This window comes from Elephas maximus, chromosome 9 (genome assembly GCF_024166365.1).
Source record: "Elephas maximus indicus isolate mEleMax1 chromosome 9, mEleMax1 primary haplotype, whole genome shotgun sequence".
NCBI lineage: Eukaryota > Metazoa > Chordata > Mammalia > Proboscidea > Elephantidae > Elephas > Elephas maximus.
Genome location: NC_064827.1, coordinates 48,111,812 through 48,126,331, shown reverse-complemented (window position 1 = coordinate 48,126,331; position 14,520 = coordinate 48,111,812). Strand labels below are relative to the sequence as shown.

The following is a 14,520-nucleotide window of genomic DNA, read 5'->3' as shown; positions in this document are numbered from 1 at the left end:
ATTTAGGTTGAGTAATCGCTCAAGATGAGAGTCGTAATCTGGAAGTTACGCAAATGGACTCCGGAGCCCTCGCCTCTACCCACGCAGCCTCTCAATCTCATTGAGAGTGCACGACGGCTTTTGTAGAGGATGGCGCGGGGGAAAAGGGAGACGACTGAAGGAAGAGGAGGGCTGAAGAAAAGGGAACAGAAAAACGGAGTAAAACCCGTAAAGAGGTGAACAGTAAAAGTACCCAGACTCAAATGAAGGGATACACCCTACACAGGAGGGAAGACGGCACATTTAAGGGGAAGTGGTGGGATGAGGCAACAAGCTGAGCGACTTAGAGCCCAGGTACTTTTTATTTATTTACAGAACCCAATCACGCCCAGGCGTGGCACTTGGTTGCCGCGGCGCGCGCGAGCAGCTGCTCTTTTTCGTAGAGCTCACTAGCCAGCGCAGTCCGGCGAGGGACGATACAGCCGTCCAGCGAGACTCACGGGGCGCTCAACTCACACCGGCAACTAAAGGTGGAGGGCCGACCCCAAGAGCCCAGTGCACGCCCGGAAGTGCGGCCATCGAGCCGGGCTCCTCAGCCAAAGGCCGCATGATGCGCTTGAGGGGAAAAAGCAGGCGGACTATCCTTCTCCGTTCTTCCGCGAGTTCCCAGAGCAGTATAGTGACGGACAATGGCCTCTGCCCCCATCTCTCCCTCTGATTAAGCTAGTATCGCCACGTCTCCGACTTGACCCCCGCTTCACGCACTACAAGTGCCCTCAGCAAAGATGGCGGAGCGGAGCGAAGGAAAACGGAAGTAGCAGGCTCCGGAGGTGCCTCCGGGGGCGGCCCGAGAGGGCGTGGCCTGACTGCCCCTCAGGCTGGCGGACTGACTGGCGTGCGGGCGGGCGAGCGGGCTGGTGGGAGGGAGGTAATTTACAGCCCGAACGTGAAAGTGAGGTCTTACTGAGTGGCGCACCCCAAGGCGTGCGGTACCCCTCCGTGGTTTCCTGGAGGCGGGCCTACCGCTGTGTCCGCTCCTGCCCAGGTATCTCACTTTCGAAGGTGCAGCCTGAGTCTCAGAGACTTGGCCCAGGTGGGGCTGCGGGATTCTTGTCCCTCCGCGGTCACTGGCAAGGATGGAGGGCTCTCAGGAGAACACCCTGGAGTCTGGCTCCTCCGTTCCCGGCCCCGAAGAGTCTGCTAGGGCCCCTGAGGTGTTGCCTTCCGAGGTGTCAGAAAGCTGCGCCCGGCCCCTTGAGACGACCCCCAAGAAACTCTGTGGATATTTGAGTAAGTTTGGTGGCAAAGGGCCCATCCGGGGCTGGAAATCCCGGTGGTTCTTCTACGACGAGAGGAAATGTCACCTATATTATTCGCGGACCGCGCAGGATGCCAACCCCTTGGACAGCATCGACCTCTCCAGTGCTGTCTTTGACTGCAAGGCGGACGCTGAGGAGGGGACTTTCGAAATCAAGACTCCCAGCCGGGTTATTACCCTCAAGGTAAGTGGAACGGTTTTCTCCTTTTCGGCCAGGGTTGGTTCCCAGGGCACGCTGGGGACGGGTGTGTGTTCATAGCACATTGACTCCAGCAATCACCAAGGTGTGCCCAGAGCTTTATGCTTTCCAAAACTCATTCACACCCATTTTCTTATTGGATTTCCACAACACTACGGTGAAGTAGGCAAGGCAGGGACGGTGGACCCATTTTACAGATCAAGAAACTGAGTCTTAAAGAGGGGTTGTTCACCTAGACTGTGTGTAGTCCACACTTGGAACCTGTAGCCACACTTGGTTCCTGTAGTCTTGGAACCTTGTGCTGTATCAAACCTTTTATTTTGGGGAGTACCTAACAATGCACTTCTCTTTAACTTTCTTACTTGGGACTGAAATATGGTCACAACATGGGCTTTGCAATCCTCTATTGAAGCCAGGATTCTGATTCATTTTTCTTGATATTTTGGCCAAAGGGAGTTAATGCTGAGAAACGCTCCCAGGGATTGGGCAGATAAATGCTTAGGCTTCACTAATCAGCCCAGATTTTTCATCATGACATGTCTAAACCAGTTTTCCCATCAACAGGAAGGAGTAGGTTTTATCATCGTGTTTAAATGAGAAAGATTGAAGCAGTAGAAAGGGCACATGGCTTGAAATCAGACAGGCTTGGATTCAAATTCTATATCTGCTGCTTTACTAGTTGCATTACCCTGAGCAAGTTACTTAACCTCGCAGAATCTAGGTAGCTTGTGAGATTTAAAACAGGTAGGTATATGATATATCGCAGATACTTACAAATTGTTGAATGAATTCCAGCACCAAGAATAGCCTGGCATCTAGTGGGTCCTCAATAAATGTTGAATGAACGCACACGCACACACAGGGTAGTGGAGCCACAGTCAGGTTGTCATGTCAAGAGGAGTTGCCCCATAACTTAATTGGAAAGAGATCTTGGCTAGGAGTTTTGAGAGCATCAGAGATGAGTGTGGCTAGGAGACAGCGTCTCCCACCCCACCCACATCTCCCCCCCCACCCCCACTTCCAGCCAGTGTGGCATCACTTGAGTTCTCTGGTTGTCATCCACAGGTTCAGCTACCCTACTGACTGGGCCTGACTGGTGACTCAAGTAGGGGGCTCAGTTAAAACTATGGAAACTAGGAATTCCAAGCCTGGGAAGGTATTCTAGAAGTTATATGCGGTCCACAGCCCCCTCCTTCCACAGGTTAAGTGCTATATGCAGTCTCCAACACGTGGTTTTTACTATCCCATTGATCTGTATGTGTGCCTGTCTCTGTGGTAGGCACTGGGATGTGGGGATAAACCTACCCCCTGACATTCAAGCATCTTCAAGGCTGGTGGGAGTAACTGATGTGGAAACTGTCACACTTAGTGATACGAGAAAATGTGGTGACAGAAGAGGAGTCCTTTCCACTGAACTGGAAGGAAAGGCTATCCAGGAAGGGCATCGTGGAGGAGAGGAAGATGCTTGAGGCTTGAAAGAGGAAATAGGTTTTTGGCAGCAGACAAGAGGGAGAAGGGTATTTCAGGCCAAGAGAGCCCCATGAACAAAAGTGGGAAAACACAGTACAGCCCAGAGTGTCCAGCGTCCTGAGGGACAAAGGCGCCCAAAAGATGGACCCAGAGAGAAGAGGCCCAAGGATGGGGCATTTGTTAATTAGGTGAAGGAACTCGAACTTTGTCCAGTAGGTTTTGGGAAGTTGTCAGAGGGCTTTAAGCAAGGAAGCACCATGAGATTAAATGTTGAGAAATCTTAGTCTGGTTATTGGATAGAGAACAGATTAGGGGAAGGCGAAGCTGGTGGTCAGGGAGTCCATCAGGAGGTGATGAGGAAAGAATGATAGCTGAGCAAGGGCAGTGACAATGGGGCAGGAGAGAAGTGGAGGTGGCTAGTGATGTTAAGGCGTTAGAATGTGAGGGAGGAGTTAGGGATGGCTCGGGCAACTGGCTGGTTGGGTCGGTCATTGACAAGAAACACAGACTGAGAAGCCCGTAGGACATCCTCAGTAGACTCTTAAGTTGTAAGAGGACAGGGACCACGTATGTTGGCTCATCACGGTATCCCCAAATGCCTAGCACAGTCTCTGATACAAAATAGGTGCTCAGTGTAGAGTTGTCACATGAATTAATAAAATGGAATATTTGGGCTTGGGCTGAAGCTTGTCAGCATGAAGGTCATGGTGAAGTCATGGGAGGGGCTGAGGTCTCTCAGGGAAAGCATTTAGAAAGAGAAAACTGGTGGACATCATTTTGTCTTATTTACTACCTCCATGACAAGCTGAGGCCTCTTTCATGGAGTCCCCTGGCCATGTGCGCACCTCATATCTGGGCCTCTTGAGAGAGGGAGCTTGCCCCAGTTGCCGGCACTCTGCTGTTGGTCTCCAACGGTCTTGGTCTGTGAGTGGGTCTATAAGGCTCTCCATCCCCTTCCCACAAACTACCCATCCTCTGCGGCCCCCCTCAACCGATTCATGCCTTCTCTACTTATAGCCGTAAATCTCCTGGCCAGAAATTACAGCAAAGCTCTGGTCTAGAAGTGGGAGCTCTCGGTTCTGGGACCAGCTCCACCGCTACTTGCTTGGGTGACTTCAGAGCCTTAGTTTCTCCATCTGTAGAAGGGGCTGTTAACTCTTGTCCTGCCTCCCTCCTGGAGGATCTAAAGAGGTCATGGATACGAAAGTGGGTATTTGGATCATCCGAGGCTAATGAGCAGCATCAACCACTAACTTGTTTGGAGTGCTAGCAGTCCTGGAGGGTGCCACTTTGGTGTCATAGCAGTAATAACCCTCCCACGTACATGTGGCTTTCCAGTCCTCTTCATATCTATGGTGTCAGTGCCTCAGCTTAAGATATGTTGTACAGGGAAATGGTGACAGCACTAGGGCCCCACCCAGGTAAGAATTCCAAAGTTCTTTCCCTCTCTCACAGCACCTCCCCAATTCCTTTACCCAGTGAGCACAGTTTAAGCACCTGCTGTATGTCAGGGGAGACCCTGCTGGCATAGTGGTTAAGTGCTATGGCTGCTAATCAAAAGGTCAGCAGTTCGAATCCACCAGGCACTACTTGGCAACTCTGTGGGGCAGTTCTACTCTGTCCTGTAGGGTCGCTGTGAGTCAGAATCGACTCGATGGCAATGGGTTTGGTTTTCTGGGTTTTATATGTCAGGTACTATATGGGGCCGTTTACTTCTTTTACCTCGTTTCATCCTCATAAAGGTAATTCTTTTACCTCATAACCACCCTATGAAGTGGGTCTTATCGTCACTATAGTACAGATGAGGAAACTGAGGTCCAGAGAGGTTAAGGAACCTTGGTAGAGGATGAGAGCCTCAGTTGTCTTCTGTGTCCAAGAAGCATATGGTGTCTCCCAACTACCCCCCTGCAGTGGTAATTTCTTTTTTCTGAGAAGAAGAGAGTTACCAAGCCTCCCATGACCTTCCCTGCATTTCAGCACAGTACCCAGAAAGGGCCCAGCAGCCTCAGAGGTATCCTCCTTTCCCAGGCACAGGGCCTTGCCAACTAACCCTTGTGCTTCTCAGGCCGCCACCAAGCAAGTGATGCTGTACTGGCTGCAGCAGCTGCAGATGAAGCGCTGGGAGTTCCACAACAGCCTACCTGCGCCTCCCGCCGCCCCTGATGCTGCCCTGGCTGGGAACGTGCCCGCCCTGCGCCTCAAGCTAGGTACCCAACAGACTCACCTCCTGCCCACACACCAGGGCTCTTGGTGGACAAGCCTTTAACCTAATGATGGGAGTGAGTGGGAGGAGCCCTCTGCCAAAGAAGCAGAGAGCCAGGATGTGACTCAGGATTAGCCAGCAGTGTTGAGGGCAAGAATATGGGCTTTAAGACCAAACTGCCTGAGTTTGAATCTTAATCCTGTGTAATCTTAGGCATGTTGCTTAACCTTTCTGAGCTTCAATTTCCTTCCCTATAAAATGAAGTTAATAAATTATACCTACTTCTTAGGGTTATTAGGAGGATTAAATGAATCCATACACATAAAGTGGTTAGAGCAATGCCGACACATTGTCAGAGCTCAATAAATGTTAGGTACTGTTACTATGATCATTATGGGAAGGTCTCAAAAAATGAAGGCTTTGCAGGCTTGTTGTGAGGAAGGTTAATGAGCAGGTGCAGTTGTTGCTTCTTACACAACTGCTTTTTCCCAGCGAGTTGGGTATATCAGTGATTTCCTCCCTGGTAGTCCCATAAAGCAGAATTCTCTCCACCTGCAGTGTGCCCAAAAATGAAGGTGCTTGACCCAAATCCTACAACATTCCAGAGCAGAGGAGCCTGGGAGATCACATGCTCCTGCTTCCATGCTGTAGCCAGGAATATGGTAAGATGGCAGGCTTTAGAATGGAGACAGGCCTCCCCACAAAGCTGCCTCAGCAAGAGCATGGAAAATGAAGCCCCAGCACACAGGTGCAGAGTGTCCAAAAGGCCTCACCCTCACCTGGCAGGGAGGCCAAATGGGCTTAGGCAGGACTTCTTCCCCAACACTTCCTGGACCTCTGAATCTGAATGTTTTCATGTTCAAATCTGAGCTCATCTGGCCTTGACCATTCTTCTCCCCCAGTTTCACTTCCCTCAGTGAATGGCTCTACCATTCAGCAAATGGGAGTCACCCCAGCCTTTGCTCCTTCGTGGTTGGCTAGCCCAGCCATTACCAGTGCTGGCCATTTCTGCCCTCTGATCTCACGTCAGCTCCAGGCCCTTCTCACTGCCGTTGCTGTGGTTCAGGCCTCATTGCAGTCCTAACACACTGTGATAATTACCTCTTCAGTCTCTGCCCAGTAGCTCCTTAAGGGTGTAACCATATCTTTGTCACCTGTGTCTGTGTCCCCAGCACCTGGTGACCTGCCCTGGCACATTGGGTATTTGTTGAGTAAATGTGTGAGTGAATACATTGAATTTTTAATTAAATGAGGAAAAGTACACAAAGCCCTTAGCATAATGCCAGGCACGTAGTAAGAGCTGAATAATAAAAACCAAACCAGACCCTTTGCCGTTGAGTCGATTTGACTCATAACAACCCTATAGGACAGGGTTGCCCACCGTAGGGTTTCCAGGTCTGGTAAATCTTTGCGGGAGCAGGTTGCCACATCTTTCTCCCGCAGAGCAGCTGGTGGGTTTGAACTGCTGACCTTTCGGTTAGTGGCTGAGTGCTTAACCACTGTGCCACCAGGGCTTCTTTGTTCAAAAATACTGTCTTGTTAATATTGTTATTATATATGTGAATGTGTATGTATATACAATTTCTATTATAATAACTACTCCTTTTTATTAATAATCATCATCGTTAATTTATTTGGGAACCTTTTAGATGTTTTATACTTAGAACAGCTTTCTCTGGGGAAAGGGTTTTTATTTTGCTTCTGTACTTCTACACCCTACCCCATCTGCCAGGGAGCAAACAACCCTGGCCATGCAGAGAATTACAGCCTGAGTTGACACAATTGCTGAGGTCCGTCTCAGACTAGAACAACAAAAACCCTCATGATAAAGAATTCTTGCGTGTCTTGAACTGCAATTTGAAGAACCAGAGTATTAAAAGAGTGGCCGTAGAGTTTCTCAGGCCTCTTGCTGTGGTAAACCTTTTCCAGCTTCTTTAAATCTGTGGCTTTGGTTCAACACACACAGCCAGACCTCTTCTGGGCCGCCCTGTGTGGGCATTGGCGATGGCGAGGTGCTTGGTGTAATGACCAGCGCACTCTGGTATGAGTCTTGGGAAGCAGGGATGCAGACTAGTTCTTGTTAGACTTTTCCGCAAACCTTCACCCTCCCGAACCCAGGGCCTGCTCGGAACCTTCCCCAGCCCATCCAGAAAGACATTTCTGGAGTCTTGAGCAAGCTGGCAGGCCCTGGGTTTGCTCGACTGGAGCAGACTGCCCCACCTCTCCACTCTCCACCCTTTCTAGAAGGAAGCAGGGGCCGTACCTGCAGCTGTGAAAACCTTCTGACCTATGTCTGACTTTGAGTCACAGATACTCCGTCTAGTACCAAGTCTCTTGTCACTGCCTTTAAGCAACCTGCAAGGTACTTTCTCTACAGCCTTTAATTAAGCGTTTACACTTTTATACTTTCCCTAAACATTGGTCTCCACAAGAGCCAGGAAAGATCAAAGGGAAACCAGTAGATTTATGATAATAGTGGCATGTTTGCAAAGTAGGACACAGTTTACAAAGGACTTTGTGTTTTCAGTCACAAAAACGTGCATACCAGTTCCTAGCGCTATTCTGACACTTCCATGTTTAACCCTCACAACAATCTCATGAGGTAGTGGTATTCCTATTTCACAGAAAAAGAAGCAGGCTTACAGAGGCCAGGGGACCAGCAGGAAAATGTCTGCGCTGAAATCTGAACCCTAGTCTGCGACTCACAGTCCCTCCCCCATTTCCCCAGCTGTAGATGCAGCAGGCCATCTGCCTATCCAGGCCCCCTGGGGAAGCAGTGACCTCCTGCCTTGGCCTTTTTTCTGTCCAAGAGTTGACTTCTTCCTTCCAGGGATGGGGTAGCCCCTAGGAGTAGGGAAAGGGAGAATCACAAATACATGCATTGAAAATTCTTTGTGTGGTCACTTCAATGAGGCTGGAGAGGGGCCCAGAGGCTCCCAGCCAGAGCCTTGGGTCATCAGTTCTGTTTTCTGTCAGAAGTGCTAAGCTTCACTGTGGCATCTCCATCATGTGCTGCCCATGTTCTGGGTGCTCCATTGTACTGGGATCTGCACCTTCCTGGGGCAGTCCTTCCCGTCTCTGTTTCTTAGAAAGTCTGCTCTGTTAAGCCATATGGTTGGTAAAAAAAGCAAAAGTGAGGAATTGCATTTGAGTCATGGCTCTGGTGTCTGCTAGCTGTGTGACCTTGGTTACGAAACTCATGCTCCTTGAGCTGCTGTTTCCTCACTGGTAAAACTAACCAGTGTCGACACTCCCCAGATTTAGTTCTGTGTGACCGCAGAGTGGACCTAGGGCTGTGTGTGAATGTTATAGGAATACAGATATTGGCAGTTAGGGAAGTACTTGATAAGATATTAAAATCTTAAACAAACTATAATTGTTTTATTTGTTCTGAATGAGGGACAATAAAGAAAGTTAAAGTATTGATAAACAAGAAAATCTTATTTATTTTGACCAATTGTGTTGGCAGGCAGGCTGAATCAGCTTGTGAAGTCTGGATTAGAAACTACTTTGAAAGATACAAGTCCGTAGTATGGCGCTTTATTCTTTTCTAAACATTTTCATATGCCTTATCTCCTTTAATCTGTGTACCAATTCTGAAGGAGAAATGGTGGAGGGTATCCTTCTCATTTTAAAAATATGGAACCTAAGGCCAGAGGAGAAAAAGTGATTTCCAACCAGGTCACACAATTCTCCCAGCAGAAACAGGCCTTGGCCTCACGTCTTCTAACTTCCAAGGTGCAGCCCTTTCTGGTCGTCCAGGTTCAATATTTTGAGCTCCTGCTCAAACCTCCAGGGGCTCTGCATTTCCAGCCAGGTGAGATCCAACCTTTTAGCCACCACCTCACCTCCTCATTTGACTTTTCCAGCCCAGTCTTCCCTGGGACCTTTGCTGCATCCTTAACGCCGGGGCTAGGACCTCTTGCAGTTCCTATACCTATACATACACACTCTCATAGAGGCTCTTCCCCTCTCCCTTTGCTGGTCCAGATCATCTCCAGGCCTCCAGGTCTAGCTCCAGTGCCCTTCCTCCAGGAAGTCTTCCATGACTTGATCTGGAAGGAGCCTGTCTGCACCTTCCAGAACTCCCCGACATATTGTCTGGATGTGTGCACATCTCCCATTGGCTGTGAGCTCCCTGTGCATCTGATTCATCTCCCTTTCTCTAGCCCCACTTGGAAGCCCCAGGGTGGACACTTAATCTGTGTTTGTTGCCAGGGTAAACTGGAGGGAGGAACTCAAAAAAATGGCTCTTGGTGTTGCCAAGTATTGGCCAGCTGGCCAGGTTCGATGGAGCCTATTAGGAATTAAATGTATTATTTGTTGTTGGTTGTTTTAGTGATGACAGAGTTTATTTGCTTGTGTAGATTAAACAGCTCCGCTGGCCCCCACCATTGTATTTAATGTTTTTGCACCCACACTTTTTGGCAGATGGAGTGCAAATATAAATTTCCTCCTCTGCCCCTAAATTTTTCCCTCTCTCAGTAAGGGCAAGATCTGCTGTACTGTGGATCTCAGGGGCTGCATAATCAAGGCCTCATCATCCTGTAAGTGGCCCTCATTCTCTTCTGCTTCCCGTAATCCTCAAAACTAACTTCTAAATACTCCATGTCTTCTCCCTTATAGCTCAAATAATGTTTCTTTAGCCTTGGAATCTTCTTTAACATTAGACATTTGAAGTCACTTACTATATAACAATTATTTTTTAAGCAGAACACTTGGAAAACAGGAAAGTAGAAAAAGAAAAATTACCCACAATCCTATCACCCAGAGATAAGTGCTGTTAACATTATGTTTATGGTCTTGTCTGTTTTTTAAAAAAAAAAAAATTGACATCAGCTAATAATGCAAGCCTTCCACTTCGCTTTTTTTTTTTTTTTTTACTAGTCAGAGAGATTGCCTTTCCTGTTTATTTTCCATTTCCCGGTGCCACAAGAATCCTTTGCATTGATCTTGTTTCTTTGTTGGTAGTTGTAGGAGAGTCTATCAGCTCCATCTAAGGGCTCAAGGTCACTAGTAGAGCCGCTCAGGTCTCACTGCTGCCACCGTCCTCTCACAAGCACACTGCCTGAACTCTGCAGTCCTTTGAGAAAGCCTTCCCGTTGAGGATGGTCGCACAATCCCTGCTCCTCAGGCTGGTAAAATCTGTTACACTGTCAGACAGTCCAGAGGAGTAATGGGTTCCGTCCATCCACAGCCAGGCCTCGCCACTGCCGTTGCGGGAAAAGTCCAGCACTTCCTGCGTGTTTATTTTCAGCAATGCAGAAATATTCACATCCCTGCCACCTCTTGCTTTCTTCATAGAATTGGCAGCATTTGTCCCCACGCCACTTCCATTTTTCTGGATGGGGGCTGCACCTGTGTTCTCCAGTTTTGTTATAGAGCTAACAAAGGGGTTTTTCAGCCACACCCTGCGGAGTTGCAGCAAGCTTTTTGTTCCGGGCATGAAGAGATTGCAACTGTTGGGAGAGATTTCCCTAGTCTTTCTTCCTTTTGAGAGATGCTGTCTTGCTGAGTAATGGTCTACTTTGCTTTTTGATACTCAGTGTTATAACCCTTAACAGTTCCCTGTGTTATAAAATCTCCTTATGAACATCTGTGTTCGATGAATAAATGTTCTTTTCTGTTTCTAAAGGTAACTTGTGTTTAAAAAAAAAAAAGTTGCCATCAAGTTACTTCTGACTCATTGTTGTTAGGTGCCGTCGAGTTGGTTCCGACTCATAGTGACTGTATAAGGACAGAGTAGAACTGCCCCATAGGGTTTCCAAGGCTGTAATCTTTACAGAAGCAGACTGCCACATCTTTCTCCTGTGGAGCACCTAGTGGGTTCCAACCACTGATCTTTCAGTTAGCAGCTGAGTGCTTAACCAGTGTACCACCAAAACAAAAAAAACCTGTTGCCTTTGAGTTGTTTCCGACTCATAACGACCCCGTACGACAGAGTAGAACTGTTCCATAGGGTTTCCAAGGAGCAGCTGGTGGATTCGAACTGCCAGTCTTTTAGTTAGTAGCCAAATGCTTAACCACTGCACCACCAGGGCTCCTACTGTTAAGATTAAAAAAAAAAAAACCCAAACCTGTTGCCGTCAAGTTGATTCTAACTCACAGTGACCCTATAGGACAGAGCAGAACTGCCCTATAGGGTTTCCAAGGATATGCTGGTGGATTCAAACTGTCAACCTTTTGGTTAGCAGCCGAACTCTAAACTACTATGCCACCAGGGCTCCACTGTTACGATAGTGGAGTATAGTTCTTTGAGACTTTTTCTATACAATCAAGATCATACTATAGCCCCAATTTTTTGTCTGGCTCTTTTCATTTAACGTATCCATGCATGTTTCCTGTGTTCTTAGTCATTTTTCAGCACTTTCATTAACATTGTTTTTAGTGCTTGGGTTCCATTGTATAAAGACAACAGGATTTATTTAACCAATTCTCAGATTTTTAGATCTTTAAGTTATTTCCAGTTTGAGGCTATTGTAAACCGTGCCAGGATGAACATCTTGGCACATAAAGCTTTGTCTGTATGTCAGACTACTTCTTCAGGGTAAATTCTCAGATACAGAATTATCTACAGCTCTGCATATTTTTAAAAGGGGTTTCCAGGAAAGCTGTATCAGCAAGATGCCTCATTTTACTGCCTGCAGAACATTCTGTAAAAAGCTTGCCTCTTTGCTGTTGTTAACCTCCAAGAAAGGCTTGCTTATGCAGCTCACCGGCTCCCACCTGGTCCCCGTCTGAGCTGAGCCCAGAGCATCCCACCTGTCCAGTCTTCCCAAGTGCACTAGCTCAGGTGGATTCATTTACTTTCCTTTGTTCCCCAGAGCCAGAGGAGGCAGAGCTGGAGGAGTTCCTGTGCCCCGTGAAAACACCTCCTGGGCTGGTGGGCATGGCAGCTGCCTTGCAGCCTGGCCCCCCGATCCCTTCGGCCCTTCAGAACATTTCCCTCAAGCACCTGGGAACTGAAATACAGTAAGTGTGGGCGAGGCTGAGGGGCTGACTAAGCTCCAAGCAGCCCGTTCTGCTGAGCTTAGCAGTGACCTGTTGTGATTCCCCTACAGGGAAATGGGGAGATTTTCATTTAATTTCATCGTTACTTTAAAATACTACATTTGTTGTTCCAATTATAAAAATAGTGCATGTTCTCTGTAGAAAACTAGAAGCATCTGGAAAGGTATAATGTCCCTGGATGGCACAAAGAAGCACTCTACTACTAGCCAAAAGGTTGGTGGTTTGAACCCACCTAGGGGCTTCTTGGAAGACAGGCCTGCTGATCCACCTCTGAAAGGTCACAGCCTTAAAAACCCTATGGAGCAGTTGTACTCTGTACACATGGGGTCGCCGTGAGTTGGACTCAACTCACCGGCAGCTAACGACAACAGAAAGTTATAAAGAAAAAATTTAAAAATTACCCATAATCTTACCACCTAGACGAACACTCTTAGAATTTGGTATGTCTCTTTTCTCTATATTTTCTATACATATAATTGAGACCATAACATAATGTGGCGGTGGCTTCACAAGTGTTTAAGTATGTCAGACATCAAATTGTTTACTTTTAACATATGCAATTGATTGTGTGTCGATCATATCTCAACTAATTTTTTTATTTGATAAGGTATTATATATACATTTTCCCATTGGTAGGCTTTGTTTTCTTTATATATTTTCTTGTTTTTAGCAAACAGAAATTTATTCTTTCACAGTTTAGGAGGTTAAAAGTCCAAATTGAGAGCACCGGCTCCTGGGGAAGGCTTTCTCTCTCTGTTGGCTCTGAGGGAAGATTCTTGTCTCCTTTCAACATCCATGGGCCCGGCATCCCCAGAACATCTCTATGTGTCTTGGCATCCGTCTTCCCCTGAGTCTAGGAGCACCTCAGCTCAGGGACCCTGAGTCCAAAGGAAATGCTTCACTCTTGGCTCTTCTTTCGTGGTGGTAGGAGGTCCCTGTTTGGCAGGCTTTATTTTAGATAGTTTGTAAGAGGTAGTGGTATGACCTCGTGGTTATGAGCCTGGGCTTTGGAGCCAAACTGCCTGGGTTTATATCCTGCCTCTGCCAGTGTAAGCTATGCCTCTGTTGGCAAGTCGTTTGAGTTTTCTGTGCTTCGTTTACCTTATTAGTAAATGTAAATAGAACAATGCTTGCCTTGTAAGGTTAGTGTGGGGTTAAATGGGTTAATGCATGCCAACTGCTCGTGAATTCTGCTTGGCCATCATAAGCATGTAGTAAGTATTAGCTGCTGCTGCTATTGTTGTTATAGTGGAAGAAACGAAAGCATTGTTGTTGTTGTTGTTAGGTGCAGTCGAGTCAGTTCCAACTCATAGCAACCCTATGTACAACAGAACAAAACACTGCCCGGTCTTGTGCCATCCTCACAATCTTTGCTATGTTTGAGCCCATTGTTAAAGCCGTTGTGTAAGTCCATCTCATGGAGTGTCTTCCTCTTTTTCACTGACCCTCCAGTTTACCAAGCATGATGTCCTTCTCAAGGGACTGGTCCCTCCTGATAACATGTCCAAAGTACGTGAGATGAAGTCTCACCATCCCTGCTTCCAAGGAGCATTCTGGCTGTACTTCTTCCAAGACAGATTTGTTTGTTCTTCTGGCAGTCCATGGTACATTCAGTATCCTTTGCCAATACCATAATTCAAAGGCATCAATTCTTCATCGGTCTTCCTTATTCATTGTTCATCTTTCGAATGCATATGAGGTGATTGAAAATACCATGGCTTGGGTCAGGTGCTCCTTAGTCCTCAAAATGACATCCTTGCTTTTCAACACTTTAAAGAGGGCTTTTGCAGCAGATTTGCCCAATGCAATGCATCTTTTGATTTCTTGACTGCTGCTTCTATGGGTGTTGATTATAGATCCAAGTAAAATGAAATCCTTGACAGTTTGAATCTTTTCTCCGTTTATCACGGTGTTGCTTATTGGTTCAGTTGTGAGGATTTTTGTTTTCTTTATGTTGAGGTGCAATCCATACTGAAGGCTGTGGTCTTTGATCTTCATTAGTAAGTGCTTCAAGTCCTCTTCACTTTCAGCAAGCAAGGTTGTGTCATCTGCGTAACGCAGGTTGTTAATAAGTCTTCTCCCAATCCTGATGCTACGTTCTTCTTCATGTAGACGACCTCAGTTTATTCAAATTGTGGATTATGGAACTTTAGGGAGTTTAAACTATACCTGATATGGATCCTGGTTGGGCACTTATTTTTTGTGTGGACTTCAAACAAACTGGGGCCTCTTTAAAGGCAGAGTAGATTGCACACTGGACTTGGATTAGGGACTCCTGACTCTGTGGGTGACTCAGTGCACAGCATTTCCCTCTGCTGGCTTAAGCATTTGAATTTGTTT

General features: G+C 47.1%; 1 protein-coding gene across 4 annotated transcripts in view; it reads left to right on the top strand.

Moving 5' to 3' along the window:
* The first annotated feature begins 322 nt into the window (after nucleotides 1-322).
* Nucleotides 323-14,520, top strand: part of TBC1D2 (TBC1 domain family member 2) — a 56,291-nt gene continuing 42,093 nt past the window's right edge. The window contains exons 1-3 of one of the 4 annotated variants that reach the window (XM_049895806.1): nucleotides 323-1,481; nucleotides 5,032-5,173; nucleotides 11,994-12,141. In XM_049895806.1, coding sequence (XP_049751763.1) covers nucleotides 1,116-1,481; nucleotides 5,032-5,173; nucleotides 11,994-12,141 — 656 coding nt within the window. In that variant the 5' untranslated portion in view covers nucleotides 323-1,115. Of the gene's footprint in view, nucleotides 1,482-5,031; nucleotides 5,174-11,993; nucleotides 12,142-14,520 lie in introns of those variants that run through there. The other 3 variants (XM_049895808.1, XM_049895807.1, XM_049895809.1) reach the window with 3 other exon arrangements.